The following is a 27805-nucleotide window of genomic DNA, read 5'->3' on the forward strand; positions in this document are numbered from 1 at the left end:
TGCAGCTTCCTCTCACCGGCCCCTCCTCAGTGTGACCTGAGGTCTCCTGAAGAAGCTGATTTAGATAAGAGCCTGCAGACTGACCTTTCACTGACTGGAATCCCGAGTATGGCATGTGGGTCACAGCTGAAATTATCCTGGGCCAATTACCTTGACGTCTGTGTCAGACCTAAGGCTCTCAAGATTAATAGGCAAACCACTCCAAGGCTATCACTGTGGAGGCTCAAGACACCCTAACATCTGAAACCTACAGAAGGGACCCCTCAGCTTTGCTGCGGCTGCCTGGGGGACTCTGAACAATGTATTTGGAAAATGCATTGATTTATGACTTTTCTTTGTTTCGTGACCAAAAACGTACACATAGCCTTTTCCGCGGTGCAGGTAGACTATAACATGTCATTCGGGATAACCTGACTCCATGTCCCCAGGTCATAGCCATTCACACTTGGATCAAAGTAAACTGTGTTCTTGCTTCCTTTAATCAGTTATTATTTTACACCAACAAAGGTGAGGCTTGCCTTCGGAACAGCCCACACTGTAAGCACCACCTTCTCAGGCTCCTCCTCCCTCTACACTCCCCCTGGCCAGCCTTATGTGGAGGAACCCCAGCTTATTTTTCAATCCATGTGTCTTTCTTCTCTCAGCTTCATTCATCTGATAAACTGCCTATCAGATTTCCATGCGCATGACTCTTATACCTCAGAAACTGTATGCTGTGCGGGAGCTGATGGAGCTTTAAGGTGACTATGTGAAGGAGATGAAGTGCTGAGAGACTGTATTGTTTGACATGGGCAGAGCCATACCAAGAACCAATGCCTTAGATTTCCTAAATCAGAGTAGCAGACCTTCCTTCCCCACCTACCCCAGGGTGCGACTCCGAGAGACAATGAAGTCTTCCCCGGGTCTGAGTTCAAATGCTGACAGCATGTGCAAAAGCTAGCAGGTGCAGCTTCCTCCTCCCTCACCTACAGAGCCATCCTATCAAGACCAGCCAGTGCTCCCTCTGCTGCACAGAATGCTGTGACCGAATGTGCTGGGGCTCGGGGATGCTGAGCTGTAAGCATGCCTCCTCAAAGCGTGCCCAGGCCACTTGTCTGGGCTTTTTCATGTCCATGTGTTTGTCCTTTCTTCTTTCCCTCCCTGCCTCAGTCAGGTTTCTAGGACCTGTAGTAACCTGGGCCTCTGCACTGGGAGCCATCCTTCTGAAAGCTGCTTGTGCCCCTTCCTCTGCCCTCTGCAAGGTTAGATCCTCTCCCTCGGCCGGCAGTGGGAATTCTCCAGAGAAGCTGCACCTAGATAATTAATAAGTTAACTGCTAACTAATCTTTTCTTAGATCTACTGAGCCCAGAGCACCCAACGACCCTCAGATTGTATCAGAACACTCAAGGACTCTCCTTATTTTAGTTCTTGCCTCAGCTCACACCAAATGTGTGCACTGCTGTGGTGTCTAATTTGCAGAAAAGGAATATGCCTATTTAAAGACCATATAGGAGCTAGCTCCAGGGAAGATATGACTGCTCAAATCATTCTGGTCTGAGGAAAAAAAAACAAAACAAAACAGGACACACTCTAGACAACAAGAGCCCACTCAGCATGGCCTTCCCACCACCTCACTGAAGCACATCTCTCTCACCATACAAGCAGTTGGAGCCCTACTCCCTAAATGAAGCCTTGAGGGCTCCTCCATTTTCTCAGCCCTGGAACAGAGCTAACTTCCTTCTCACCCAGTCCTGGCTTTGGAACAGTGGCTTTTAAGTAGTAAGCAGCCTGGAATTGGGGCTAGAGAGACTTCCTCAATCAGTGCCCACCGTAAAACCATTGTCCCAAGTGTCCCCACTCTAGATGGAGCTTCACTTACCTGACAACATAACACACTCACTCACCTTACCTTACAACACACCTTGAAGAAAAACATCGAGGGATTTTTGTTTGTTTGTTTTTTACACTTCTCTCACACTCTTCATATCTAAGAAAGGTCTGCAAATCTTCTTTCTAAATCTATCTAAAATCTGCTCATTTCTCTCCATCCCATGTCTGAGTTCCACAGTATAAGGGGGGCTTCACCCGCTCACTCTGCTGCTGCCTCAAAAGGTTGCATGGGCTGCCCCTGTACCAGCAGCTTCTCACAGGCTTCATGCTGCAGTCCTGCAGCCAGAGGGTACACCTGCTGTACAAACCGAGTGTGCCTCTCTTGATGAAACCCTCGGGTGCTTCCTCAAACTCTACACACAGCATCCTAGGACACGGCAGCTGTCAGTACCCACTTGTTCACTACATAAGCTAGGTCTGAACATTGCTAATTCACCTTATAGACAGGCTGAGCATATTCCAGTCTATGCAGGCTGGCCTGTGCAGTTCATGTCTATTAGCAATAACCAGCAACATCCTCCTGTAGTCTCAAGCTTCCCAGCATGCAGGGGCGGGAGGCAAATGACCACCCTACTCCGCACACGTCTATGGCCAGATACTTCCCATTCATTCTTACCCTCAAACATAAGATTCCAAACTCACTGGACTAGCTTCAGTCCCATAAACACACACCCCCTGCCTGGATACACACCTCTGGGTCACATGACACTCCACTTTACACTTGACTAACCTCTGCTGAGCTTCCAAGTTCAAGCAAGATCTCCTAAGTAGGGAGCAGCCTATGTCTTCCACATTTGTCATGCCCTGCCCTTCTCAGGGAAGGCTGCACAAGCTCCAGCCCATCACCAGCAGTGCCTACGGATGTGTCTGCATTCCTTGCTGGGTTCTTATCCCACCTTGCTCAGTGCACTATTTGGCAGAGCAGGCACAGAATACTTGTCGAGTGGGTAAATGATTAATCCATCTACCACAGTACGTTACCGCCTACACTGGATGCCCAGATGATTCAAACTAATAAACTGATTTCTACTCCAGGAAGTCTAATTTAGTTCAGCTTTCAAGGTACAGAAAATAATTTTCTTAAAAAAGAAAAACCAAAACCACTTTATTTTGGAAACACTTCTCTCAATAAAAGAACTAAAGTCAATAGGAAATCATGCCGGGCGGTGGTGGCACACGCCTTTAATCCCAGCACTTGGGAGGCAGAGGCAGGTGGATTTCTGAGTTCGAGGCCAGCCTGGTCTACAGAGTGAGTTCCAGGACAGCCAAGGCTACACAGAGAAACCCTGTCTCGAAAAAACCAAAAAAAAAAAAAAAAAAAAAGGAAATCACAAAACTCTTCAATTTCTACACTGTTTTATCTTTCAAAAGGTCGATGCTCATGTTTGTGTATGTGCACATATGCATATGCACACAGGTGTGTGTCTGAGCACATGTGCTGTGTGTGTGTGTGGTGCCTGTGGAGGTCAGAGGTCAACATTGAGTACCTTCCAGTACTGCTTCCCATCTTCTTTGAGACAGGATCTCTTACTGAGCCTGGTTCCTACCATGTGGCTAGACTGGCTGGGCTGTTAGCTCCAGGAATCTGCTTGTCTGTGTCCTCACCCTAATGGTATGGTTACACACAGACTCGCATGACACACTTGATTTTTCACGTGGGTGCTAGGGTTCCACACTCAGGTCCCCGTGGCTTGCACGATACTGACTGAGCACCGGTCCAACCCTCCCCTTCTTAGTTATACTTCCGAAATTTCTACCACGGTCTGAGGAAACAGTCACAGGCTTTTCCCCCAACAGAGTTGGCTTTTCTGTTTAACCAGTCTTGAACTCTGCATCCTGAAGGATGCTACATGCTTGCTAAAGTTGATGACCAGTGTGACAAGAGGAAATCAAAGGAGCTGATCTGAGTTTATTTTCAACAACAAACACAGACTAGCCACTTGCTGTAGCCAGGCTCTGTTCTTGGAGGTGCAGTGTTGGGAAGCTAACAAGTCTCCTTCCTTGCCAAAAGAGGCATCTGTTTCCACGCACAGCTTAGAATTCCAAGCCGTGGGATGCTTGTTTAAAGACAAGTGGTGTGACAGAGCCTCCCCTGGGGAGGGCTAATAAAATAAGGTAGTTATTGAGGTACCATTTAGGTTGAACTCTACAGAGTAGTTACCGGAGAACAGAAAAGACATTAGGCTGGGCAAGGCAGGGGACCAAAAATGCACAAGGCCAAGTGGGAAAACAGACAGCAGCCACACACAAAGGATGCTGACAGGTTAGTTTAAGACTAGCATCTTATTTACAGCAGGGCCTCACTGCTCTCTATGCAAATGATCTGGCATTCAAGGCAAAGGGAGTGCCACTAACAACATAACCTAGGACTCAGGCACTCCTAAAAGCAGATCCATGAGTAAGGCACTGAGAAGCAGGTAGGGATTCAGCATCCAGCCTGGCCAGCAGCAAAAGAACTACTCTCTTCTCCAGTTTGTTCCCTGGCTCAGTCCTCAATACCTTAGTTGTCAAAGCTCAATAACTAAAATGAATGAAGTCGAAATTTCAAGTTAGAAAACTCTAACATCTATAATTTGAGATATTCAAGTTTTCCGGAGATTTATAATTTGGGAAAGCTTGTTCATTTTTAGAACCCTTCTTTTGCTAATGATGCACTTTCCTGCATTTCAGCTGAAGGTTGCATGCCAGCATTATGAATTAGTGTCTTCTCTCCTCGACTCTGGTTACTGTCATATCCACGACTTACATATAAGGTAAGACACAGAATACTCATTTCTAGGCCTTGGCAGTTTTGGTTGTCTTTTTCTTCCCTCTCCCTCCTGCCCCAGCCTCACAGGTACTTGGATTCCAGATGTGTGTAAGGCTCGGCTTGCTGACAGACCCAGGGTATCACATGCTAAGCCAGCGCTCACTGCAGAGCAGCAGCCTGGCTCAGGCTTCCTCAGTTGTTAGGTCTCCCCTCCCCCACTTACTTATGGAGAGCAGGGGTAGGAAACACATGTGTGTAGGTCAGAGGACAACCTCTATCTGTTCTCTTCCTCTACCAAACAGGACCAGGGGACTGAACTTCGACTTAGTGGAGACCAACTTCCCTTTGAGCCTACTTAAGGAATTAACGTTAAGTATCTTCTATCCCAGCGTCTAAGAACAGTTATACTAAATGAGCATACAGACTCCTTCCTTAACAGCGCTTGTGCTTACAGTCACCTACATGAATCCTCACACGAACATGATATCTGTTCTAATGATGAATGGACGGCAAGCAGGCTGCTTAACTAGCATTTATTTGTAAGAGTGCCTCCCCTTCAGGGAAATGTCTCCTCTAGAGTCTCTTCTAAATTCATGCAACTAGTCTAAGCATCAAACAGAACTGAAGCTGGGTTTTACTGCATCACACAGTAAGTAAGGGATATTTAAGTAAGACTGCCCAGGGGAATTACCATAGAGCTGGTGAGATGGCTCAGTGAATCTTGGCACTTGCCGTCAAGCCTGAAGACCTGAGTTCAACTCCTGGGACCTACATAGTGAAAGGCGAGAACCAACTCCCAAATGCTATCCTCTGACCTCTGTGCGTGCACTGTGGCATGGGTACACACCCCCATAAACAATACGCAACTGCAGCAAAAATTCTCAAAGAGAAAATTATGTTAGAAGAGTAAAACATAATGTGAAGAGCTAGCTTAGTTTTTAATATAAAAATAGGAAATACATCACATCTGGTCCTTTGAGCAAGCAAACAAGGGACAAAGTATTATGAGTGAGTGCAAAGCCAGAGGAGGCCCTAGCAGGGCTCTAACTAGACACCAGCCCAGCTGACACGTGCCTCATCACATTTATTTCCACCAGACCCTTCCGCCTCTGCCCTCAATCCTTCCTGCAATGTAAGCCCTAAAGAAGAAAATCAACAGCACTCAGGAAAGCTGAAGTAAAGGTAGGTAGACGCCTGGCATGAGACGCTTCACACCCGCTCCTACTGGATCTCAGAAGCTCCTTATGATGGAGATGTTACTCGGTATCACAGAAGCATCAGCTTATCCAGCTCACACAGAAGCCTGACGGAAACTGAATTAGTTACCACTGCACACCTTTGATGTCAGCACCGTGCCAAGCCTACAACCTGGCTCCATAAGGATCATGTAGAACAAAACCTTCCCTCTATCCATCCAACTTCTGTGTACTAAGGCTAGAGGCTCTCTCAGTAAAGCAGCCATCACGTCTGAACTCAGAAGCTACTGTAATCTCTACCTGAGACCATGTTCAAATCATTTCTGCGACTGAAGAACCCTCATGGTTCAGCCCTACCTGAAAACCTAGCCCAGCCCCATTCCACAACGCGGAGCCCCTCCCAGGTCACTCCCTTTGCTCATCCGTGTTCCAGCACTGGAATAAACACTGTTGAGGGTTACAACATCCACGTGCCTTCTCTTTACTGTCCCTCTGCCCTGTTTTGTCAGTGTCTCTCCCTCATTCTTGTAACTAACAGAGGTGGCCCCACAACTACCTCGAGGGAGCGAACTGAGACATTATTAGTCCAGGGAGCAATCAATACCAGGGCGGTGGGGTGATTTTTGTACCCTTTACTGTGTGCTGATTCCGAACATTACACACTTAGCTTCTCCATGGGAAATGATTGGCTCTGGCATAATTACAAATAGGGATGCTTGGCCCAGAGAGACTGATCTGCTGGGAAGCAGTGGAGCTGGAACAACAGCATCTCATGTGAGGATGAAAAGTCGGTGTTCCCAGCTAGCCTCAAAATGCCACTCCCTGATACGTTCACCGCCTGCTGCGTGAGCTGGTGCAAACACACAGGAAGAGAAGTCACCCTAAAAGTCAGTGAGAAAGAACACTCACAGTACACTGCTCAGGTAAAACAGAAGCATTGTGAGGAGACAGCCTCCATAAGCAGAGACGAAAGCCATGTTGGGAAGCAGCAAGCATGCCAAGGATTCAGTCTGGGAAGTCTGTCTGACCCTGCCGCTTGGGCGTTTAACATGGCACTGGAGTAACAGTTTTGATTTGTCTGATAGAACAAATCAAATAGGAATAGAGATAACATTGGCTTTGCTTTGTTATTTTTATATCCTTGCCAATAAACCCAACAATAAACCCAGCTACTTCACTTGCATTATAAACAGTGAACAGAAACACCCAGAAAGACTAGATCTTGTCACCACCAGGATAGATTTTCTCAAAAACTAAACGGTCCCCTTGCATGTAAAGTGAAATCAAAGAGTGCCTCCAAACAGTGGGACTATAGGTCACCTATAACTATTTAAACCTGTAAGAGTCTCCACATTTAACAGCTAGGAACTCTTCCTGTTTGTAAAGTACTATAGAAAAATTCTACCATTACACTACTTCAAGAAACTGTCACTAACATCTTAAACACCATTTCTTAAAATGTATTTTGACTGAAGACATGTATTTTTAATTATTTTGTAAGCTCTGGTATGGCATTAGGATACTGACAGACTTAAGGAAGACGATCCAGTTACAGAACTAAGTAACAAAACCATACTGAATTCAGTACCTGAACTGATCAATTCTATTTAATGCCAAATCTTGGACTCACAAAAAAACATACTCTAACGTAAGTAATTAGGCGTGATTTGCCACAGATCTTAAAACCAAACTCCTGCTGGGTATGTGGCACATACCTGTAATCCCAGAATGTTAGATGCTGGTCGGGGAACTGCATTCTTGAGGCCAGCCTAGGCTACCCAAAAAAAGACTCACTCATAGAAGGCTATCATAAAACCTGTACTTCATATTAGCAACCTTCAGAGACAAGGTACACCATACACGTTATATGATACATGGGCACGCTGGTCTTTGCATGAAGTCACCTACTCTAAAACATGGTGTTTGCAAAGAGCCAGTGGGGAGAGTTTCTAAGCCAGTTTATACCCATGTACGTATTACTGGAGCTATGCAACTGAATTATTGCTCAAGATGATGAGCTGAGTGAAAACAGTAACTTTAAAGTCTAAGTAGAACAATCTGAGGAACCTTAACAATAAATTCCTAAAGAGCTCACTAAGTCTAACCGAGTCAACAGCTAAGACAGATGGATGACATTTCTGAAAATCTAGGATTCTGTACTCACCATGATTTGAAATCGCTTTCCAATTCTTCAAGCTCTGTACAACAAACTAAAAATGGAAGCTGTGGGCAATGCATTACAAATGTTGGCTATACAAAACAGAACCCTAAATCGCTGCCATCATAGGAATGTGCGCCAAGGGAAGACACTGCCTCTTTAGCTAAAGACTGGGGACAGGCAGATGGGAAGTGGGAAAAGGTTCTTTGGAAAGTCGGTTGTGTTGGATGGTGTTTTGCTGGGGCAAACACGTGAAGAAATGTTTTTCTGAAGCAGACACAGGTGAAAGGATGTTCTGCTAAAGCAAGCCCATGAAAGAACATGTGATGAAGAATTCTTCACTAACAACACACATGTATTGATCTGCCTTACATTGTGCAGTTACCTCCTTTTGTTAGGACTCCATAGAGAAAAATGCACCAAAAATCTTCTGGTGGTGTGCTGCAATTTTTTGCTGTTTCTGTGGACTTGGGCCAATTGGTAGAGTGATATCTGCTGAAACAGATTCCCATGGAGTTTTACGAAGTCAGACTCACATGCTGAGGCAAGACCCGTGGAGGACACCTGACGTTTGGAGGGAGTATAAATAGGACCCAACGGACTATGAGAAGGTCTTGTAGAGCTAGCTATGCAACGAGTCTTGTTCTCGAGTCTTCACTGATCCTCACTTTGTTGAGAGAGGCACAGCTGAGAACTTCTCCTGGCATTCCTGCTGCTCTGAATCTCTCCTGCTGACTCATGCCCATTCAGCTGAGGCTTGGCTGACTGTCTCTGCTAGGTCATGCCACCACTGCTGCTATCCTAACTACCAAACTGGACTGCTGCTGTATCCGTGAAGTGTTTGCAAGTGGATCGAGCTGCTGCTGCTGACCTGTGAACTGAACTGCTGATTTCCTGACAATGCAGATGGGATTTGCCCCAAAGAACTATTTCTAAACAGGTCCACTTTCCCCTGTATCCTTTCTTTTCCATTACCTCGGGTGAGTGGTGGGCTAGAAGGGAGGTTAAAGCGTTTAAGAACCATCATTAAAAGTAGCCTTGAAAAACTTAAAATTACAATGTAGCTTACACATTCAGTTAAGAAGAGGTGTCCAGTGTTTTCCTCTTAATCTTCATTCCCACCAGTCTGTAAACAACTTCAGGCAGATGGAGCGGGAAGCTGTAATCTTCCACCTCAGCTGCAATCAATCTCCCTCTTCTTCCCTCTTTTGTTAAGTGTGTTGCAGTTATCGAGTGCACACATGTGTACATACACATATCTTAAAGCCTCTAAGTATATCACTCTATACCAACCCCCTCTATGGCAAATGTGTTTTTAAGTTAAGATGAACAGTTCACACAACTGACAGTTTTGAACTGTAGTGGGTTGAATATGTTTGGCCCAGGGAGGTGTGGTCTTATAGTAGGTGTGTCACTGTGGGCATGGGTTTTAAGACCCTCTTCCTAGCTGCCTGGAAGCCAGTCTTCTCTTGATTGACTTTGGAACATGGGGTGGAATTCTCAGCTCCTCCTGCACCATGTTGGCCTGGATGCTACCATGCTCCTGCCTTGATGATAATGGACTGAACCTCTGAACCTGTAAGCCAGCCCCAATTAAATGTTGTCCTTATAAGAGTTGCCTTGATCATGCTGTTTGTTCACTGCAGTAAAACCCTAACTAAGACATTAATACCATCTAAATGAACTAGATGGCTCTGCCTTCACCTTAATCATCATAAAGCAATATAAACACGGAAAATAATTTATGTTTACAAGGCCTGGTGCTAAGACCAAATATTTGGTACCAAGTATTATTTTTAATGTGTAAATATGATAATTTTAACAGTGTATTTTTGGAAAGTCTTTACTTTAAGATGTATGAATGAAAATATTTTCCGCAAAGTTTTTTCAAAATACTAAAGGAAGGGAAACTGGGATGGAGGCCTGACAGAAAAAACACTGGCCAGGAGCTCATCACTGTGGCCGGTGTGCATCCTGTGGAGGTCCACTGGACCATTCTACTTTGGTCTAGGTTTGAATTTTTTACAAATAGCTACAATAAAAAAAAAAAAAAAAAAAAAACAAACTAACAAATGCCAAAATGTTTGAATACTATACTAACAACTCACAGGCATGGGATTTTTATGAAACTCCATTAATATGTTTCAAATAAAAAAACAAAATCACTGGACGACCCATGGAAGAACAAAGACTCATTGACTCTCCTAAGCCAGGATGATGTCATTTCTTCTAGGCCCAGAGGAACATTCTGACCCAGTTCTCAGTTCTCCAGCTGACTCGTACCCTGCTCTGTTCAAGACTAAAGGCTTTGGGAGTTACACCAGAAACCAGCATCATCGATGCTCAACAAAAGAGGAATGCAGTCAGGCCTAATTGATCCCGAGTGTTCCGGCAGTGTGGAAATCGTTTACTTCTTATCTGGGTGTACCCCACTGAGGTCAGGATGACAGGGCAACCTGGCTATTTTAACTCAAAGAAATGAATGGTCCTTTGGGCTATGTGCCCACATGCCCCGTACTGTGGTCCAACACTTCTATCTAAGTTTCAGATGCATCATATTAGATATACTCTTATTTCTTTCAATTATCTTTTCACTGATTGGGATATTCAGGGTCTAAAAGGATGATCCTCCAGCTCTTCTGAAGCTCAGTGATCCGGCTTACACAGAGCGATGATTGACTGGATACAGTCAATTAAGTTTTAAGAAGGAATTAAAGGTTTCAATCTAGTATCAAAGAACAACACAGCAGTTAGCTCTGACCAACAAAGGCAAGCTCAGTGAGAAGCAAAGGAGCCAGTCATCTGGGCGTGGTGAAAACTTTCCCTTCTGAAGGTTTCACACTGCCAAATCAATACAAGGCCCCAGCCACAACCTACATCCAATTCTGTGCCTCCTTTTCAGGCGCTGGCTGGCCAGACATGCACCCTCCTTCAGGGAGCCAGGACCACTCTCTCCTGTGATCTCCACTTGACCTTCCTGTGGGATTTCACTGACCACTGTACAATACACACACCTCTTACCGCGTGCACTCCGCCCTATCAGCCCCTCACCTCACTCACCTTCTGAACTGGTCATTTCCACTGGAAGGTGAATTCCATGGGAGAAAAGTCCTGAGGCCAGCAGTTTGACTTTATTTTGTATGCATTGGTGTTTTGCCTGCATATATGTCTGTGTGAGGGTGTCAGATTCCCTGGAGCTGAAGTTACAGACAGTTGTGAGCTGTCATGTGGGTGCTGAGAATTGAACCCTGGGTCTTCTGGAAAAGCAGTTGGTGCCCTTAACCACTGAACCATCTTTCCAGCCCTCAGAGGACAGTGGTTTGAAAAATTATTTTCTTAGATGCTATATTCCTTACATTCCAACATTCTTTGGCCCAAAAAGTGCTCGATGAAACTAGTAAGAGAACAAAGTAGCATAAAGATTCACACAACAAGGACCCAATAAGAGTTTCTGTAAATTTCGTTTATGAGTCTGCTCTACATAGACAGCTTGCTTGCTTGCTTGCTTGTTTGTATGAGACAAGGCTGGCCAGGAACTCACTGCTTAGTAGAGGACAACCTTGAACTTCTGATCTCCCTGCCTCTACAACCTAAATACTAGGACTGACTGCACTAGACTCAGTGTGGCTGCTAATTGGATGTATGGATCTGACAATAAGTTCTATGTTTACAACACTATAAATACCACAATGCAACCACGGCAACTATTTCTTGCTATAAAGTCAGATACATTGGCAAGCCCACTGGGGGATTTTGACTTAGTTCTTAACATCAATTGGTAGAGATAGTACTTTAGTAATGTTGCTTTGGATCTTTAAGGTGGGTTTCTTCCTCCTCCTCCTCCTCCTCCTCCTCCTCCTCCTCCTCCTCCTCCTCCTCCTCCTCCTCCTCCTCCTCCTCTTTTTCCTTGGGTGGGTTTCTCCTGCTCTTTAACTCAAACCGTTAGTGCCACTATCTTGAAAGATGTGACAAAGCAGTCTTTCTAGTTTGAGATTCTAAAGCAACAGAAACCACCTGAGAGAGAGAGAGAGAGAGAGAGAGAGAGAGAGAGAGAGAGAGAGAGAAGGCGTGAGTGAGCGAGCATTGAGAGCAAGCGCACAAAACCCTCTCTCTGCCTCCTATGGAAATAAAGGCAGGAAAGGGAGCTTGGGCTCGGGCAAAGGCAGTGGAAAACAGACAAGAGTCCAGACACCATGGTGAGCCCCGAAGAGTCTGCTGCTGGCCTCTAGCACTCAAGTGGACACCTGGTAGACAGCTCAGAGAGGATGAAGCCATGCAGAGATCTGTATGCCCCCACACAGTATGGAACACACCAATGGCTCCCATGCCGGCAGATACAGGAGGGCAGGTGGCCTGAACTCAGCTTAATGAGCACAAACTAAAGAGCAAGCCCCTCAAGGGCTGAGGGGACTGGAAGGCAAGACAAGGGTGTACATTCAAGGCCAGCTATGGGCACCCCACATGTAGACCTTCGACTCTCAGGTCTATGATCAACCCTAGGGATGAACAGATTATAGTTCAACTTTCCCGGGGGAAACGGGACAAAATCTGTTGTACATTGAAAAAAAAAAAAGTTATTTTATTTAATAATATACTTCTTTATTTTGCCAGTGTGGATTGTGCAGAATTCACTCAACCCTGTGCACTCTGCAGAGGAAGAAAGTGAGCCTGTAGGTTAGTCTGCAGCTAACTAGACTCGTATGGGATTTGAACGCAGGTTCCTCATCTCTATGCTAGTCTACCACTGTTCTACTAGGTCACATGGTTATTAGTACATTGCATTCTGATGGCATTTCTTTTTTTTCCTAAATACAAAATTCAAAGGAAATCTCAAGTTTTCATGAATTGGCTACAGTTATTACAGAGGACAGCAGTAGCCTCAAAGTTCACTTCATGCACACATTGCCACCTCACACATACACTGTCATCTCATGCACACACTGTCACCTTTCTCATGCACACACTGCCATCTCATGCACACAGTTCCATCTCATGCACACACTGCCATCTCTCCCATGTACACACTGCCACCTCTCTCATGCACACACTGGCACCTCACACATACACTGTCATCTCATGCACACACTGCCATCTCATACAGCAGCACTATGTGAAAGTATAATTCATTGAGAAACACTTCATCCAGAAAGGTATTATGGGGTCAGTTGTTTTTGTAATGCTTTGTATTGATTGTCAGCTTGGCAGGATCTAAAATCACCTAGTGGACAAGCCTCTGAGCATACCTGTGAGAAATGATCTTGGCGTAGGTTAGCCTTTGGGCATGTCTGTGGGGTTATATTGATAATATATTGATAAGTAGGAAGACCTGTATACTGTGGGTGGCACTATTCTCTAGGCTGGGATCTAGGATTGTACAAAAAGGAAAAGGATGCACAAGCATCCCCTCCCCCTCATAACTATAGACAGAAGGTGACCATCTGCTTCAAGTTCCCGTGGCTTTGACTCTGCTGTCATGAACCATACCCTTAAACTGTGGGCTGAAAGAAATCTTCAATTGCTTTTGTCAGGGCACTTTATCATAGCAACAAAAAAAGAAACAGCATTTTTAAGTGAGTCTGTGTCTTACTGTAGATTATACACATTTGAACAACAATACTGAAAATGGAAAGGAGATATGGTCCTAAATAATGATTAAAGATCTGAAAATCCTCGGGCTGAGACCCGTCCCTAGAACAAGTTCCAAGTACTGAGAACCAAATACAGTAGATAAAAACACCATCTTAAGGGAACTGCTTACCTGGAAACTGAAAGAAAAGTCACTATCCATTCCTAAACACCCTGTCCTTGTCACTGGGGAATCTGGAATAAGCCAGGGCATTAGACTGTTTGTCCAGTACATGCTTTTCACTGGGTCCTAAACATGGCCTAATATGACAAGTACTGCATAAAATGTTAGAGCCCAGCCAGGGAGACTAGACACTTGAAATGCACATCGGGTCCTGCAGGGCACTTTCATAGAGCACTGCAGATCTCATCACTAAAGCTATTCCCTACCTAAAAACACAGAAAGCCTGTGACTCCTGTGAGTCCTGCCTTTTTATGTAATACATACTGTATGACTCAATGTTCAGATATTAAAACCAATTCAGAAGAATTGAATCAACTATATTTATAATGTCTAAATAATTTATAAATACTATATTTCTGTCTAAAAATGAATTGGAAGGGTAGAACATTATGGTTTTAATAACCATGAGAAAAAAAAGAATTACCAACTGGGAAGTTGGGAAATGCACACAATGTACAATTTTGCAAGCTTGGCAGTAACTCTGGTTTCATCCAAATGCTCACACAAGCAGCCCCAAAGTCAAGATTTACCCAGCTTGTGCGCACGCTCCAGAGCGCTTCCAGGACTCTGACTTGGCTCTATTCCAGCAGGAACAACAAAGTGCAATAAAAATTTCAAGCAAAAAGCAGACGATCACATGGCCTGTAAGACACACAGCTGAGTCAGCACAAAGGAAAAGCTCTGGAAAACTCCAAAACGCAGAAAAACCCCAGGAGAGGTGCACGGCCCGTGCAGAATCCCAGCCTGTAGCCTCGACCTGAGCTCCACTCATCCTGAAGGAGTCAGGGAAGTAAGAGAGAAAAGTCCAGCAGAGATAATGAGGCTACAGCAGGACCCCAGAGAGACAGAGACAGAAGGGGACAGCAAGGCGAGGGCTTGCCCGGGTGTGGAGCAGGGCAAGGAGGGAATGCCTCCCAAGAGCTGGGGCCCAAGTCCATGCTGTCTGGCATGGCTGGAGAAACAAGCAAAAAGGAAGAAGATAAAGAGGGGATGACCAGGAGGAGGACTAAGACAAACAAACACAAGTTCTGCCTGAGAAACACAACTGTAGTGTAAGGATCAGAATTCACTCAGATTAAGTGCCAAAGAAAAAATAAAATAGCAAGAAAACCAAGACCATGAAAACAGATGAGCAGAAAGACACTGAGTTTGACTTCCGTTATTAAACCTGACAGGTCAGAAACTTAAAAAAAAAAACGAGTAATGAATCAGATATTAAAGAATAACCAACCAGAATTAAATTAAACCAAAAAGAACTTCTAAAACTAGAACACAACCCAGACACCTCATAAGCCCCAAGATATGCACATAAATCCACACTGACACCACAATGGTCTTCAAGAACATAGAAGACAGGGTCTTAAGAACAGGCAGAGCCAAGCAAGGCACGGAAAAAAACCAACTTAGCCAGTGGCTTCTCAGCAGGGACCCTGGACTCTGAGGAATGAGGCTCACTCTGCTGAGCAAACACTCAGTCTAGAACTCACACCTGCAAAGCCATCTTTGATGAACAGGGAAAATGTATTTCCCAAGTTATCAACCACAAACATTCTTTAGCGAGAATTCCAATTTACCTTAAGTAGAAGAAAAACTACCCCAAGAAAGGGCTGAAGCTGGGTGTGGTGGTGCTCGCCTTTAATCCCAGCACTGCAGAGGCAGAGGCAGAGGCAAAGGGGACTTAAATATCAGAAAATATAGTATACGAAGAGTACAAAGGAATCACACCTAAATAATCATTAACTCTACACTAACTCTACACAGTGAAAACATCTAATCTCTATTCATTCAATACTAGGTAATAACTGACTATACTGGAGAAATTACTACAGTTATGCATCTTTAGGTTATTTTTGAATTCAGAAAAGGAGTATGATATTGACTGACTTCAGACTAACATTCTCCACTGGGGAGCCGGGGGGGGGGGGGGTATGTGTCAAGGAACGCAAACCTCTCCAAAACCTAGGGACTAGGAGAGGTAGGTATAGCTCCCAGCCCTCCCACCCCTCAGTTGGCCTGTAAAATGGGAGCCAGGAATGGGTAAATTTCAGCAGACACAATCAGGAGCAGATAAGAACCCCTAACCTCAATGACAGCTGGGATGGAAAAATACAATTCAATCAATATTCACCAATGAAAGCTAATGAAGTCAGATTAACACTGGAAGAAGACACAGGGGATTTTGTTATTGTTTTGGTTTTGGTTTGGTTTTGAGTTTTTGAGACAGAGTTCCCTTGTGTAGTCTTTGTTGTCCTGAACTAGCCCTTAAGACCAGGCTGGCCTCGAACTCACAGAGATCTGCCTGCATCTGTTTCCCAAATGCTGAACTAGAGGCATGCACTGCCACCACCCGGTTAGAAGAAATACTTACAGAAAAAAATCCCTGCATCACTAGTAATAGAGGCTACTTCATAAAGATGAAAAAGTTTAACTCACCTGAAAGATACTAACTTAGATAAATTGTTTGAGCCCACCCTTTTATTTATTCTTTGGTTTTATACCTTAAGTTAATCTTTTATAATTCTTTTAGGACTTCGCACATGGCATGGGGTATTTACAACGTATTCATCTGTCCTCCTTTCTCCAACCCGGCTAGTTGTAGCTCACGGACTCGGCCTCACCCTCTGTAATCAGCATTGTTGCTGGAGAGACGGCTCAGTGGTTAGGACCACTGACTGCTCTTCCAGAGGTCCTGAATTCAATTCCCAGCAACCACATGGTGGCTCACAAGTATCTGAAACAGGAACTGATAGCCTCTTCTGATGTGTATGAAGTCAGCTACAGTGTACTCATATAAATAAAATAAATTGTCACTGTTAATGATGTGAGCACAGACAAACATGTGCATACACACACACACACAGAGAAGCACACAGAAACACTCAGAGGCACACATAGACACACACACATAAAGACACATACAACAAACAGAAGCACACAGAGACACACTGAGGCACACATAGACACACACACATAAAGACACACACTCACATATAACACACACAGACACTCACACAGAGAGACACACACAGAAGCACACACACAGACACCCACACACTCACATACAACATACACAGATACACACAGAGACACACATACTGACACCCACATACACACAACACCTCAGTACATTTACTGTTGTTCATATGTACATGTGTTTAGAGCTGACCACTTGAGCCTGGATAACTGACAAGGTTCTTGTCCCTCCCTCAGCAGCCACTGAATGCCAGAGCTCTTTAGTGTGGGTGGGGCCAGATAAGATTTCCATACCCAATGGTATGTTGACTGGTGAGGTCATTATGCAGGTTTTGTTTAGGCAACCACGTTGTTGAGATGTGCTGGGTAAGTCTAGAAGACACTAAATCACAGTAGGCTCTCAGGTCCTCTGGCTCTTAAAACCTGTGTGTCTCCTCTTTCACATAAAAGCCCACCATTTAGTTAGTTCCACAAACTACAGACAATAAATCAGAAAGGATGTAGATATAGCCACCATATTTAACAAGGCCAACCTAATGTATAATTGCTGACTCTGTACTGTACACACAGAGACCTGATACACCCTTTCTGCACATGGAGAACATCCTGATGAAACTGCTGACTAAGCATAAGCGTGGTCTCAGCAAGTTTCTAGCTATAGTACTGGTTGTCAATCAGACTCCCTGGTCAATGCTATCTAATTAGAAACAATCAACAAAAAGACATTAGGAAAATCTTCAACATTTGGTAGCCATGCACAACGTTGACAACCCACGAGCTAACGAGAACTTTTAGAGTCTCAAAGTGTGGTGCTGCTTCCAGCAACTTTAACACACTAAGAAACAATTTTTCATGCAGTCATAAGTAGATCAATTATATTTCAAAACATTACTAATACCTAAACTAGGTAAATGTTTCCACTGAGCATGCATACTTTACAAAATGGTTGTGAACTTACAGTTGGAGATGAACCATTCTATTAAAGCTATGTGTCATTACACATTACAATGTCTACTGTATGCTGTTCAGTAGAGCATCACTGTGCTCTTCCCAACTGTTGCTGGGGATACAAAGGTAAGCAAACACACAACTCCAGCCTCCAGGGGCCCACAGCATCCTCAAGGAGGCAGCCACCAGTCATGGAAGCACACATAATTGGCAACTGGGAAGGATGTCAGAACTCTGTAGCAGGGGGTGGCAGGAGAGGCTTCTGGGAAATGATGCTCTAGGCTAAGACCTCACAAGCACAGAGAAGGCTCAGAGGACAGCAATCCAAGAAGGAGAAGCAGCACATGCCTATGGGGCTTGCTTCACAGGGTCTCGGTACAGAGCCCAGACTGGCCTTGAACTTGGATCTCCCTGTCTCTACCTCCCTAGAACTAGGGTTCCAAGTGGACGTCACTAAACCCTGTTGAAGGCTACCAAGTTTCAAGCAGTTAAAGCCAAGCTATTATTTAATTTCAGATGATCAATGTAAAGGCAAGACAGAGTAAAAACCATCTTTGTTATGCTTTCTAATCTCCTCCTCCTCTGTTAAAATTTGTTTCATGTTTCTATTGTTACAGGACTTTTCTTTCTCTATACATACACAGATATTTAAGACATATACAATACTGTTACACAGAACTGATTGGGAAGCACCCTCTATACTTATAGTTTTTAAAACTGTAAAAATCAGCTAGGTATGGTAGCACATGCCTTTAATTCCAGCACTGAGGAAACAAAGGCCCATAGAAATCTGGGTGTTAACAGTCAACTTGATTTACAGAGCAAGTGCCAGGCCAGTGATGGCTACACAGTGAGATCCTGTCTCAAAAACCAAAACAACCCCACTCTCCAAAAAAACAGGAAAAAAGTCTTAATTTGTGTGTGTGTGTGTGTGTGTGCGCGCGTGTGCAAGTGCATGCACACACTCAAGTGTGCATGTGTGTGTGTGTGTGTTCACGTGTGTATGGAGGCCAGAAGGACAGAGGTCACAGGGGTTGCCCTTCTTGATGCCAGTCATATTTTCAGTGAACCTGGCGCTAGCTGACTGAAAGTTAAGTCAGGCTGGCCAACTAGTGGGGCTTGATCAGGACCTTCCCAAGGCCATAACTAAGGGGCACACACTTGGGTTTTTTTTTTTTTTATTATTATTGTTATTATTATTATTATTTAACCTGGATTCTGGAACTTAGGTCCCCATGCTTGTACACTTTACATCCGAGCTTCATCTCCTCAGCCCTTACTTTTAATTTTTAAGAAGCTTCAGATAGGGGTTTCTTCTAAGCAAACAAAGGGGTGATTGCAAAGTTGCTTCTAAACTGTCCTCATGAATCTAGTCCAGTACAGAGCCTCACTTCCTACCAGTATCTCTAATGTTCCATACTCATCGAATTCACCCCAAAAGGCTGCATAACACATACGTACAATCTCAGATACTGTATCTGGAAGGGGAAGCTTCGAGAGGAGAGATTAGTATGCCAAGAACTTTATTACTGCCATAAAATGATCATGTAATAGCAAAAGGACCCTCCAAATCAATTAGCAAGTGTTAATCCTGCTATGGAACTTACAGCTAACCCTACAGATACAGATAAACTGCCATGAATTATTCTATGTTCAGTTTTACACATACAAACACTCTCAAGGCTTGATCTTTTAGATAAACTCGTGTACTCAAAATGCACTTCGGGATTACGTCAGAGCATAATCTTAGGAAACATCTGACACAGGTGAAGGCTAAAACACTCCTGAGGCCTGTGACCGAGCTTGCTAAGTAAGACATGACTGACTCTGAGAGGTGTAGGGACAGAGCTCAGCGGTCTACGAGGAGAGATTAGAAACAAAGGCCAGATGATCCCTTTAAAGCACGTAGTTACTGATTAATTGTCTTTGCAATCAAGAACTGCCCAATTAAGGTTCTAGAAGACTTTTTTTTTCCCCATTATGACTCTACCACGAGCTCTTAAAAGTCACGAGAATTCAGGGCTGGTGGGATGGCCAAGTGGTTAGGAGCACCGCTGCCCTTCCAGAGGAACAGAATCCGGCTCTCAGAACCCACATGGCTTCTTATGACTGTCGGTTAACTCCAGCTCCAGGGGATCCAACGCCCTCTTCTTGGGATACCGGGACGGAGGTGGCACACAGACAGACACGTGGACAAGACACCCATACACGAAATAAATATTCTTCAAAAACAAATCATGTGACTTCAGAGAAAAGTGTAATATTCAAGAAAATACCGTAAGAATGATTTAGATGAAAACTGTATCTGAGGAGAATGAAGCCATTCTCCCGTAAGTGCTAAGGCAATCCCAACCCTACCTCAAATGTCCCAACACTTACCTCTGATAGCAAAAGCCTGAACACCACTTGGGCTTAAATGTTATTGAGTCCACCATTACTACTTGCCAAACACACCGGACCACCCACAGGGTTCAAGGAAGGGAAGAACTCCACCTCTTCAGCTATGGGGAAGGGAAGATTGTGTCCTGGGCAACGGTGACAACTTTACTCTCAGGGACCAACTCAAAAATGAGCTTTTGCTTTAAACTATGATGAACCACCTGGGCACAAGAAAACAAGAAACTGAAGAAGAGTTCCCTTTAATGAGGCCTTCCCTGCCAGCCCTTTTCCTCAGAAGGCAGTGGTTTGTCATCTGCTCCACGTGGGGATGCGTGCCACCTGGAACTGTGATTACAAAGCAGGGAAGGGCACCAACAGCAGGGTGAACTGGAATTTGCCTTCAGGAGCAGATAACAAAGTAGGAAGTGCTTACAAGCGCTGTGAGGCTTGTGTGCAGGGAGGTCTCAGGCAACTCAATTTCAGTACAAGGCCGGCTGTGTTTTTTTTCACTGGAAACATAAGGCTGCGCCATCAAATAAAACTTTTTACTACGCTTGGGTATATGCATTAGTTGCTAGGTCGAAGTAGGCATGCGTGCCTCAGATCAGTACAAACATCACAAACTGACCTCTACAGAACAGGGTCTACGTCTCAAACCACGGTCAAGGCTGCAAGATAACTCTGTAATTGGATATTCAGTTTCTGAAACGTCTTGGGAACAAACCTCAAAATCAAATTTCCATAGAGATCTTTTGCTTGAATTAGGTTTTATCTCCAACAAAGTTTGTCACAAAGTAAGTGCATTGAAAAGGTAGGTAGTTGTTTCATATCTAATAAAATAAAACAACTGCGCAGATATACTAACAGGGCAATTATTTCAACAGCAGCAGCAGTAGGCTCCTGAAGAAGCTTCATTTATGTATAAACACTACACCTAGTTAGATTCAGGACACTGAATATATATATATATATATATATATATATATATATATATATATATATATATATATATATATATATCTGGGCCTCAACTTCAACAGGCTAAATGAAATCAGGCACTTCTGATCTTCCAAATTCCTTAAGACTTTCCTAAATTACCTTTTATAAACGCCCATCTTAAGAAAAAAAGTTTGCATCAAACCAGAAGCAGTTTACATATTTCAAAATTAAATATGGAAAAGACACGCTTATGTTTGTAAAGGTGACATAGTCAAAGCTCTGCGTACCAGTCAGTTTGCTACCCACACATCAAAGCTCTCTCAAGAGGTGCTCCCCACCCCAGGTCCTCATCTCCAAGGCTCAGGCTTTCCCAGTGGCTACTTCATTCCCAAGTTACTACTGAAACGGCACAAGAAAAGGGAACCGGAGAAACTAAAGTTTTTTGGTTGTTTTGTTTTTTTGCACACTCGGATAGCAGAAATGGACTGCTAATTTCACACACAGTAACAAAAAAATAAGCAAGCCAAGACTCCTGGCTATTTACCAATCAGCAGCCAAAGTTCCACTAAGCAGTTAGGGTCTGGGCCTTTTCTGTTTTCTTTTTTTTTTTTTTTCCCTGCCGGCAAACACGTAATCTAAAAGCACAGTCATTTCCCTCTTGAGACTTTATTCGCTCCGAAAACGTCCCATTCAAATCGAAAAAGCCAGCAAAAACAAAAGGGAAAAAAAAAAAAATGAGAGCCTGGAAGGCAGTGGGCGCGGAGGGAAAGGGACTCCCGGAGGCTGCAGCGTCCTCCCCGCCCGGCTCAGCTCGGCCCCCTCGCGCGCCGGGGCTGCCGTCCGGAGGAGGGAGGCAGGCGACAGGCGCCGGGCGGAGCGGCAGCGTCCGGGTGGCCCGCGGCTCCGGGGCTGCGGGAACTCCGCTTCCCGGGGCGCCTGTCTCCGCTCCGGTGCAAACTTTGCGGAGTCGCCGCCGCCCCGGGGAAGCGGACCCCAGCGCTCCGCGTGACCCCGCTCCAGTGCCCCGAGGTCGCGGGGTGGGGGTCGGGGGGAACTCGCGAGCGACGCGCCGGGGCTCTTCGGCCTCGCTACGGCGCCGCGGAGCCGAACGGCCGGTCCGGCCTGCGCCGCGCGCCCCTCACCTTGGTGGCCATGGCGGGCGGTTCCCCGGCCCCGGCGGGTCGGCTGGTCTCCCGCGCTGCGGAGCTTCGGCCCTGGGCCGGCGGGGTGGACGGCTCCGGCTGCGGTTCGGCGGCTGCGGCTCGGCTCGGCGCGGCGGCTCCGCCTCAGCCCTGCTCTCGGCGCTCCGGCCCCCGCGGCTCGGCGACTCCCGCCGCCGCCCGCGCCTGCAGTTCCTGAAAGTCCCCGGCTGCGCGGCCCCCGCCCCCGCCGGCCAAGCCTCCCATGGACCGCGGCGTGCGCGGCGGAAGCGCGCCTGGGGCCTCGGCCGCAGCCCGGCCTCCTCGCCCGCCCCGGCCTCCGCCCTGACCCCGCCGCCCGAGGCTCCGAGTACGGGGCCCTGGCTAGAGCGGCGGCTGCGGGATCGGACGGGCGCCGGGGTGGCGGCCTGCTCTCGGCCGCCGAGGGGGACTGCGCCTCAGGCCCGCCCGGCTCGCTGCGAGCGGGAAGGCGGCGATCCCCGGGAGCTGACGGGAGCCACCCGCCTGGGATCCCGGGCCCACGGCGGGGCTGCTGGAGGGGTCGGGGTGCTTGAGGGTAACTACCGCGAGTGCCACACAGACAAGCCAGCCCTGGCCGAGCAATGGCTTCCTGCTCCCAGGCTGGGAGATCCTGCCTCCTGCATGGAGTTTCTCTGAGGCTGTGATCTGCCCTGGGCTTCCTGGGCCTCGACGCTTGGGGACTCCACTTGAGATGACCCAGTTCTGCCCTTTTAGATCGTTTAAAAATGCTTCAAGAGGTTTGAGGGCGTAACAGGTTCCCTTCAGTTAAAAGAGAAGTCCGAATTATTACATCTTTAATAGTAGTTTGTCCACAGTTGGATCCGTATGGGTTTTATTAATAAACGAATGATTTAAACTGATCAGTGAGACTTTCACAAAGGATGAGACTGGAAGATTTGCTTTGACCGGTGCAATAGTTTAGTAATTTGTTTATAACAAGGATGTATCTTCTAAGACAAATAAAATCGACTCTGTTATCCCAGGAAGTTGGTATTTAAATTTACTGTCAAATTTGTGGCTTCTGTCCTGGCAGTGGTGACGCACGCCTTTAATCCCAGCACTTGGGAGGCAGAGGCAAGTGGATTTCTGAGTTCGAGGTTAGCCTGGTCTACAGAGTGAGTTCCAGGACAGCCAGGGCTACACAGAAACCCTGTCTCAAAAAACCAAAAAACAAACAAACAAAAAAAAAAATTTTGTGGCTTCTGGGACTTGGGGTGGTAGAATGAATGACACATATACATGAGCCCTTGTGTTTGCTCCCCAGCAGCGGGGAAAAAAATTATTTTTACTGCCCAGAAAATTTGCAAGTTACAGCCAATAATAGTGTTTAAGTGGTAATGCAGAGTTTTCTGTGAATGTTTTTGTCAATGCTATAGTCAGGCATGGAAATATTCTTGTGTGTATTACTGCTGGCTAGTGTCACATCTACTTGACAAAGGCGACAAAGGCTAGAGTCATGTTGGAAGTAAGGGACCTCATTTGGGAAAAAAATACCCCTCCCCCACCAGATTGGCTTTCAGACGTGCCTGTGGTGTATTTTCTTGATTAATGAAAGGTGTGTGAAGGCCCAGCTCAGTTGGACAGTGCCACATCTGTGCTGGTGGCCCTTGTCGCTGTAAGAAAGCAGGCTAATCAAGCCCTGGGGAACAAATCAGGAAGCAGTGTTCTTCCATGGCCTCTGTATCAGTTCCTGCCTTCAGGTTCCTGTACTGAGTTTCTGCCCTAATTTCCTTCTATAATGGAGTCTGTGACTTGGGAGCGTAAGCCAAACAAACTTTTGCTTATGGTGTTTTATCACTGCAACAGAAACCCTAAGACACACACACACAAGCACACAAGTTGTGAGTGTGAACATGCATACTGCCCATGTGTTGAGGTCAGAGTACAACTTATAAGAGTCTGTTTGCTTCTTCCACCACATAGGTCCTGGGGGTCAAAGTGAGACTGTGGCTGCCAGTGTCCTTATCAGCTGAGCCTTCTGGGAAGTCCAGGCTGTTGTCTTTCTCCTTACAGGAAAAGGAAAGTCATTGAGAGTCTTCTTTCTGTATAGTAGCCTGGAAGCCCCCATCACATCACAAAGCCCCCTTAGAGAAAGTTATCAAACTACTTACAATGATAGACAAGCCATGGCTCAAATAACTGATTTGGTAATACCAAAATTGAAAGTAACCATAGCTTCAGGACCTACAGCTTCTAGGAACAAATCCTCCTTGCAGAACTGGACAAATTAGCAAAGAGATTTATCAAAGCATTTTTAAGCTCAAATACGTACTTGTTAATAGGAATGTCCCAGTAAGACACAATTATAAGAATTTATGTTCTAGAAGGCTTATATGATCAATATTTTATCTTCACACATTCCCATCCCTGGATTCAGCCAGTTTCAGATTGAAAATAACTGAAAAGAAAAAATGCATCTGCACTGATTGTGCACAGACTTCCTTGTCTTGCAATTATTTTTTTAAACATAAAATAACAGCTATTGGGCTGGAGAGATGGCTCTGTGATTAAGAGCACCAACTGCTCTTCCAGAGGTCCTGAGTTCAATTTCCAGCAACCACATGGTGGCTCACAACCACTTGTAATGGGATCTGATGTCCTCTTCTGGTGTGTCTGAAGAGAGTAATGGTGTACTCGTATTCATAAAATAAATAAATCTTTAAAAAAAAATAACAGCTATTTATCTACCTACTGCTTGCACTACAAATGGTTCTAAATACATGGGAGGTTGCATAAAAGTTCTATTGGCACATTATGCCCATTTTTGTGAATGAAATTGAACAGTTTATAGCCACAGGGAGTCTGGGACCCATCTGGAGTCCCATCACCCCTGGCTATCAAGAGCAAACAGTATTTTAAGAGTATTGTCAAACATGAAAAAAAAAAATTGAGTATAGTACAAGCCACATGTGTGAAAAGTATAGAAATGTATAAGTCCAGAAAATCCTAGAAAGTTTAACTACATCCTATTGGCCATGCTAAAAAATTATTTTAAAGCATACATTTTTATTAAAATTTATTTAATTTTATGTGTATGAGTGCCAGAAGAGAGCATTGGCTCCCCAAGCCCTGATGTTGTGAGCTATCATCTGTGTGAATCAAACCTGGATCCTCTGGCAGAGACTGTCCTTAACCCACATCTCCCCAGTCCCACTTAAAGTTCATGTTTTAATAAGCAAATAACTCACTTTTTAACTTGATAAGCAAATAAAAACTTGTTTTTAAAATGTTTATTTAATAAGTAAAGCCACTCATATTTTTACTACATAAAATGCCAATATTTGAACTCAAGGAACTGTAGGGATAATCTCTTGTCCACTGTGTAAAAGCATCACTGGTTGATAATAATCTGATGGTCCATAAGCCCAGGCAGGACATCCAGCAGAGAGAGAGAGGAACTTGGAGGAATAGGTGAGGGAGTCAGACATATGAAACTGAGGAGAGGTGATCCAGCTACATGGCAGACATAGAATAGTATACACGGGTTAATTAAGTTACAAAATTAAGTTACAAGCTAGTTGGGGGGCAAGCCTAGCTTAAGACCTAGGCATTTATTAATAATTAATCTTCTGGGTAATTATTTAGGAACCTGGGGAACACTGAAAAACCCAAATGGTTACAGAGAACACTAGAAATAATGAATTTCCCATATTCTTTCAAGTTTAAAGGCTGATTTACCTCTTTGCAGCAATTCTACAATGCATTTTTTGTTTGTTTGTTTGTTTGTTTTTGGTTTTTCGAGACAGGGTTTCTCTGTGTAGCCCTGGCTGTCCTGGAACTCACTCTGTAGACCAGGATGGCCTTGAACTCAGAAATCCGCCTGCCTCTGCCTCCCAAGTGGTGGGATTAAAGGCCTGCGCCACCACCGCCCAGCTACACAATGCATATTTTGATAGGAAGGTACAAAGTCAGAGGTCGCAGCTGCGGAGACGGCCTTTCTATACCTGCTTGTAGGCTCAGGTTTTCCTTCCTGTTACAAATAGGAAGTGTCTCCCCAAGGCTCAGGTGTTAAAGGATTGACTTCCTGTTGTGGAATAGGTGATTAAATGATCATGGGAATGCTGAGCTAAACTAATGAATGGATTAATCTATTGATGGATAAATAAGCTAATGATGTCATTATGAAGCAGAAATTTCTAGAAGTAGGGCCGAGCTGAAAGAAGCAGGTGGCTGAGGCATGTTCTTGAAGCTTATACTTGGTTTTGGCTTATACTTTGACTCACAGGGAGGGGTGTAGTGTGTAGTTCCTACTACCCCAATTTAAGCTCCAGGCAGATCTTGCAATCAACCCCACCTATGTTCCCTAAGATCCACAGATGAAACACACACACACACACACACACACACACACACACACACACACGCTTATTTTTGATATGCTTTAGCTCAATGGCCAAGCTTTTCTAAACCTTCCTCAGCTATCACACCCTTCTTTTCACTCCCAGCTAAACACTTCTAATTCTTCCCTCAGCTTAATTATGTTTCTAATCTCCCACCTGCTAAAACAAGACCCAGTCAGGGAAGCAGCCAATAGCCACTCCGCCCTAGATCACACATGGCTGGAGGCTCTTTCTCCCTTGGAAGCATGGTGAATATCTTCTCCTCTTCTGCATTTGCTAGCCTGCCTGTGAAGGGGAAAACTCAAAGTCCCACCTATTCTGCCCAGCATTGGCCACTAGCATCTTTATTGCTCAATCAAGAACCAACTGGGGAACAGGACCTTTAATGTTCACATGTAGATCCCTGATCAAAACACCAAAACCAGCCCCTACAGAGGAGCACTGTTTAGGAGGTGTATCCTTGTTAGAGGAAGTGTGTCACTCTGGGGATGGGCTTTAAGGTCTCCTATACTCAAACTATATCCAGTGTAGCACACAGTCTCCTTCAGCTGCCTGTGGAGCAAGAAGTTAAACTCAGCTCCTTCTCCAGCACCATGCCTGCTGGATGCTGCCACGTTCCTGCCTTGATGATAATGGACTGAACCTCTGGAACTGTAAGCTGGCCCCAATTAAATGTTGTAGAAGAGTTTCTGTAATCATTGTGTCTCTTCACAGCAATAAGACCCTAATAAGATAATGGATGAACCTGGAGACATTATGCTAAATGAATTAAGCCAGGAAAAGTAATATGTAATCTCACCTTTTTGTAGAATCCAAAAAAGTTGAACACTTAGGAACAAAGTCAATGAAGATCACCAGGGTCTTGGAGGGGTGAGGATGGAGAGAAATCTTTTAAGCACATAAACACATAGAAACTCACAATTTAACATGTCCTTGCATCATCAATTTTCCTGCAGGATAAATATATTCTGGAGACAGAATTCTCAGTAGCAATGCTTTGAATGAGAATGGCCCCCAGAGCTCATATGTGTAGTGGGTTGGCCTGATGTTGCTTGTATTCTAATGTTAATATTGGTTTTTTAAGATCTGGTTGCCCCAGAGACAAGAGAGTCCACACGTAAACCCAAGTGACACTATGTGACCTTGCTCCCAAGTTATTTCTGATTTATGAATAAAGATGTTTAGAGCCAATAGCTGGGCAGGAGATACAAAGGTGAGTTTTATGATTCCTGAGCCTGGGGACGGGTGGGGGAGGGGGAGGGT

The 27805-nt window shown here is 45.0% G+C and overlaps 1 protein-coding gene across 1 annotated transcript in view; it reads right to left on the bottom strand.

The window, feature by feature from the left end:
- Snx9 (sorting nexin 9) overlaps positions 1-22343 on the bottom strand; it is a 76998-nt gene extending 54655 nt beyond the window's left edge. Inside the window, exon 1 of the mRNA XM_076926703.1 lies at positions 22164-22343. Within this exon, the coding sequence (XP_076782818.1) occupies positions 22164-22175 (12 nt within the window). The 5' untranslated portion in view covers positions 22176-22343. The remainder of the gene's footprint in view (positions 1-22163) is intronic.
- Positions 22344-27805: the final 5462 nt, after the last annotated feature.

The sequence above is a fragment of the Arvicanthis niloticus genome, chromosome 28 (genome assembly GCF_011762505.2).
Source record: "Arvicanthis niloticus isolate mArvNil1 chromosome 28, mArvNil1.pat.X, whole genome shotgun sequence".
NCBI classification, from domain to species: domain Eukaryota; kingdom Metazoa; phylum Chordata; class Mammalia; order Rodentia; family Muridae; genus Arvicanthis; species Arvicanthis niloticus.